The sequence below is a fragment of the Papio anubis genome, chromosome 1 (assembly GCF_008728515.1).
Source record: "Papio anubis isolate 15944 chromosome 1, Panubis1.0, whole genome shotgun sequence".
In the NCBI taxonomy this organism is placed as follows: domain Eukaryota; kingdom Metazoa; phylum Chordata; class Mammalia; order Primates; family Cercopithecidae; genus Papio; species Papio anubis.
In genome coordinates, this window is record NC_044976.1 from 217,166,622 (window position 1) to 217,171,671 (window position 5,050).

The following is a 5,050-nucleotide window of genomic DNA, read 5'->3' on the forward strand; positions in this document are numbered from 1 at the left end:
GAAATTCAGTGCTCTTGGGAACTTTCTATACAGGCATCTCTACTCATTTGTGAGAATCTGCAGGGATGCTATCTTCACTGGAGGCTTAAATCTATGGTGAGAGGGGAAAAGAAAGATGCAAGAGAACTGTGATGGCTCAAGGACTTAAACAAATCCCTGCTACAGACCCCGAAGTCAGAGCACTGCATCTCCCAGTGTCCTTCTCAGTTGAAACTGGACTGAGATTATTACACTCAATTTAACGATTCTGTGTACACACACCTAAATTTAAGTTGTTACATGCAAATGAATGTCTAGGATCCACTAGTCACATATTATGGATGCAATAAATAAAGGTTTATTCTCCTGAGACCCAGAAAGATCTCCTTTTCTGTCTCACTGGAGGAAAAGGTAGTGGCATCACCTCTCAGATCTGAGGTGGGAGTGAAGAGCTGGGCCTCCAGGGCCTTAAATCCTATGAAATAAAATATAAGCACAAGTAAAAGTGTGACCTCCGGGGAGAGTCCCATGTAGTCGATGAAAGTCTGTTTAAAGCTGCTTTAAAAGCCTTGCTCCTTCATAGAGAATGAAGTGCCTGAAACAGAGGACATCAAGCAGAGCTTGGAGACTGCACAAAAGAAACAAATACTGATATGTAGAGGACAGAAATGGTCAATCGAAATCATTGTGAGTTTAACCCGGGGAGCTGGGGTCTTGAAGCAGGAATCAGTAAGCTATAGGAAACTGTTTGCAGCGTTCTCTAGATCTCCCTAAGAATTGAAAACTAGAGCTCTCTTTGAACAAAAACTGTGAAAAGAAGTCCTAAATTACTTAGACATTTCATTTTTATTTTCTTATCTTCTGAAATTATTTTAAACAAATGTAGAACTGTTTGGGAAAGCATTCTCACCAGCCTTTGTTATGAATGTTGCTTCTATTGATGTTACTCAAGAATAGAAATATTTTCCGGAGCTGAAGATTCCATATAGGCCTCCCCTCCCCTCCCTTCCCCTCGCCTCTCCTCCCCTCCCCTCTCTTCCCGTCCCCTTCCCTCTCCTCCTTTCCCATCCCCTCCCCTCTCTTCCCCTCCCCTCCCCTCTCCTCTTCCTGTTTGCTCTCTCATTCTCTCCATTCCTCATATTCCTGACAAAAGTGACAAAATTTGTTGTTAATATGATATAGAAATGGTAAAGAAACATATAAACCTGAACTTACCCTATTCTCCCAGCCTCCTTAGATACCCCTTGATTTTAGGATTATTTTGTGCATTGTAAGTATTTTCCAAGTTTTAGATTGATTGAGACTCAGGTTGCATATTTTTAATAAATTATGTGGAATTTCCCTGGACCAAATAAGTATATAAATATAATGAGGCAAAGCTTTATTGTTATTAATGTTGTCTGTAAAGAAAAGCACACAGACTTTTAAACTGATGATATCACTCATTTCATATGTAATCATGTGAAATAATCAAAAATGAGATGGAAGGGATAAAAATCTAGCATCGAAGTCAAACATCACTGGGGTGGGAGGAACTCAAAAGGACACTTACTCACTGAGCTACCCTGGCCGTCTCTCAAACACACAGGCTGATGCAACAGAAACCAGGATGGATGGTTTGCTAGTTTGGAGGTAGCTCCTGGGGTATTTTGACACCGCTCCAGGTTTTATTCCCCCAGCTGGTTGAACGGAGGAGGCTTTATGTTCGGGGCTTCCATGAATTAGCTCACATTAAGTTATGAGTCAGGTTCTCCATTATTGCTTTCTCCAACAAGAATGCCCAAAGTTTGCAACATAGTATGAAATTTCCATTTGCTCATGAGTCTTTTCAATTAAAAAAAAGTATTTTATTTTATTTTTGTAGACATAGAGGGATCTCATCTTGTTGCCCAGGCTTGTCTCAAACTCCTGGCCTCAAGAGATCCTCTGGCCTCAGCCTCCCAAAATGCTGGGATTACTGGCATGAACCACCATGCCTGGTCCGTTTTCAGCTTCAAATCACTTGTTAATTCAGTTCTCAGAAAATCACCTGTACTGAAATGGACGTGTTATATGAAGGTTAGAGGTACGACTGCTCATGCTGGAAAAGCTCTGTTTATTCTTGCTCATCCTCTCAGCTGTGTGTGTGTGTGTGTGTGTGTGTGTGTGTGTGTGTGTGAATAGGGAAGGGGGAGAATGTATGTTGTAATCGCCTGCTACTTTCTATTTCAGTTGAAAAACTGCTGAACAACAAAGTGAGACCCTCTTGTGTCTACAAAAATAAAATATTTTTTAAGTTGAAAAGACTCAAGAGCAAATGGAAATCTCATACTATGTTGCAAACTTTGGATGTTATTGTTGGAAAAAGCACTGGCCGTAGCTTTAGAGCAATAATGGGGAGCCTGACTTACAACTTAACATAAGCAAACTCACGGCTGCCCCAAACTTAAAGCCTCCTCTGTTTGACCTGCTGGGGAGAATAAAACCTAGAGCAGTGTCTGCACACCCTAAGAGCTACTTCCAAACTAGCAAACCGTCCATCCTGTTTTCTGTTCTGTGTGTTTTAGAGATGGCCTGGAAAGCAAAGGGGAAGGTGAAAAAATTGCCATTGAAGTGATACTAAAGTAAAATCAAGAGAGGTTCTAAAGACAAGATGATCTGAGGGAAAAACATGGCCAGAACTCTCCCTCCTGCCGGGGAGTGCGAGTGATCTCACATGACAAGCTCTGAATGTCTTTCACGTAAGAGGCACACCGCATCTCTGGTTAGATGCAGTAGAGATCCCTGTCTGTCGCTTCCTGTGGTTAATTAAACCCTTCCGAGAATATTATGTTAATCATCTGCCTAAGTCTCAGGTTTTGTTCTTTTCATGAAAAATGACACTATATATTTGAAAACTGATTTGTGGAAATAACTTGAGTACTTTTTAATTTTTGTGCTATGCTATGTATATGGACTAAAGAAAGAAAAAAATGATACTATAATCACATTTTCACCAAAGGAGTAAACTTTAATGCAAAAATGGGAGAATAATCTTAATATCCTTCAGTGAGAAGGGGATAGTAAATTAGAATATCACCTGATGATAATGACTATTTTAAATACTGCAGTAAGTAGCAAGCAGAAATTTCATTCATAACATTTAATACACACAAAACTACATTAACTAGGATATTTATGCATGAAAAGGTATGCCCTATTATAGTTATATATAATTGCATAGCCAACCCTGTAATTCCCAATGGAAATAAAATCACTCAAAAGTCATTTCAAGTAATGAGGGAGATGAGTGAAGTTCTTTGCTTCTTTCACAATGAATCTTAGTCCAGGACTACTAAGTGTTAGACTGATATACCCACAATTGTTTTACACGAGTCGATGAGAAATATAAATTGCTTGATATTTTTAAACTTTTTGTCTAGCTCTTGATGCTATACATACCTTCATTCAATAAATGAAGAAACAAATGATATTTTTTAATATTTGTATGACACTTATTTTCCTTTACTCAATAGGGCCCTTATAATTTTGAATTATGACCAATCAGACTCAGATGATGGAATTCTTCCTTATGAGATTTACTGAGAATTGGATGCTCCTGAGGCTACACGCTGTGCTCTTCTCATTGATCTACCTTGCGGCTGTGCTGATGAATTTAGTCATCATTCTCCTCACGATTCTTGACCACCGTCTCCACATGGCAATGTACTTTTTCCTCCGACATTTGTCCTTCTTAGACCTGTGTCTCATTTCTGCCACAGTCCCCAAATCCATCCTCAACTCTGTCACCTCCACTGACTCCATCTCCTTCCTGGGCTGTGTGTTGCAACTCTTCGTGGTGGTACTGCTGGCTGGATCAGAGATTGGCATCCTCACTGCCATGTCCTATGACCGCTATGCTGCCATCTGCCGCCCCCTGCACTATGAGGCTGTCATGAGCAGAGGGCTCTGTGTCCAGTTGATGGCTCTGTCCTGGCTCAACGGAGGGGCCCTGGGACTCTTGTACACAGCTGGAACATTCTCTCTGAATTTTTGTGGCTTTAAGGAGATACATCAGTTCTTCTGCGATGTCCCTGCCCTACTGAAGCTTACTTGTTCTAAAGAACATGGCATCATTAGTGTCAGTGTGACCATTGGGGTCTGTTATGCATTTTCATGTTTAGTTTGCATTGTAGTTTCCTATGTGTACATTTTCTCTGCTGTGTTAAGGATATCACCAAGACAAAGACAATCCAAAGCCTTTTCCAACTGTGTGCCTCACCTCATTGTTGTCACTGTGTTTCTTGTAACAGGTGCTGTTGCTTATTTAAAGCCAGGATCTGATGCACCGTCTATTCCAGACTTGCTGGTGTCTGTGTTCTATTCTGTCGCACCTCCAGCCTTGAACCCTGTTATCTACTGTCTGAGGAACAAGGACATTAAGTCTGCTCTGAGTAAAGTCCTATGGAATGTTAGAAGCAGTGGGGTAATGAAAAGATGACTGAAGTTGAAGCTGGGAAGTAACTTTTTTTGTTGTGGTTCTGCCATCCACTAGCTGTTTAAAATTATCTCTATTTTGGGATCAAAATGTCATGGAGTCTTGCTACTGATAATCTCAAGTAGTCAGTTTTAATAGAAATAGAAAGCAAGTATTTTCCTAAAGTTTTTGCACTTTTTGTTTTTTTTGAGACAGAATCTTACTCTGTTGCCCAGGCTGGAGTGCAGGGGCGTGATCTTGGCTCACTGCAACCTCTGCCTCCAGGCTCAAGCAATTATCATGCCTTGGCTTCCCAAGTAACTGGGATTACAGGCGTGTGCAACCACGGCCAGCTAATTTTTTTATTTTTAGTAGAGACAGGGTTCCGCCCATGTTGGCCAGGCTGGTCTTGAACTCCTGACCTCAAACAATCCGTCAGTCTTAGCCTCCAAAAGTGTTGGGATTACAGGCATAAGACCCCGTGCCTTCTCTTTTCCTCCGCTTCTTCACTTTATTATGTAGAAATGATTAAAGTTTTGCTATGACACCTTCAATGATTTTTACTCTTGTTCTAAAGATCCACATGCATTGCATGAGATTTGTATGAGGTTCTCATTCCTCAAAAAGCTTTCATCT

At 40.7% G+C, this 5,050-nt stretch overlaps 1 protein-coding gene across 1 annotated transcript; it reads left to right on the forward strand.

The window, feature by feature from the left end:
- Positions 1-1,101: 1,101 nt before the first annotated feature.
- Positions 1,102-4,642, forward strand: LOC101013726 (olfactory receptor 14K1). The gene has a single exon (XM_021933666.2). It carries the CDS (start codon positions 3,494-3,496, stop codon positions 4,436-4,438), a length of 945 nt encoding a protein of 314 aa, XP_021789358.1. The 5' UTR covers positions 1,102-3,493; the 3' UTR covers positions 4,439-4,642.
- Positions 4,643-5,050: the final 408 nt, after the last annotated feature.

Bases quoted from the DNA above. Each gene is read 5' to 3' on its own strand.
- LOC101013726 (XM_021933666.2), top strand. From the start codon at position 3,494: ATGACCAATCAGACTCAGATGATGGAATTCTTCCTTATGAGATTTACT.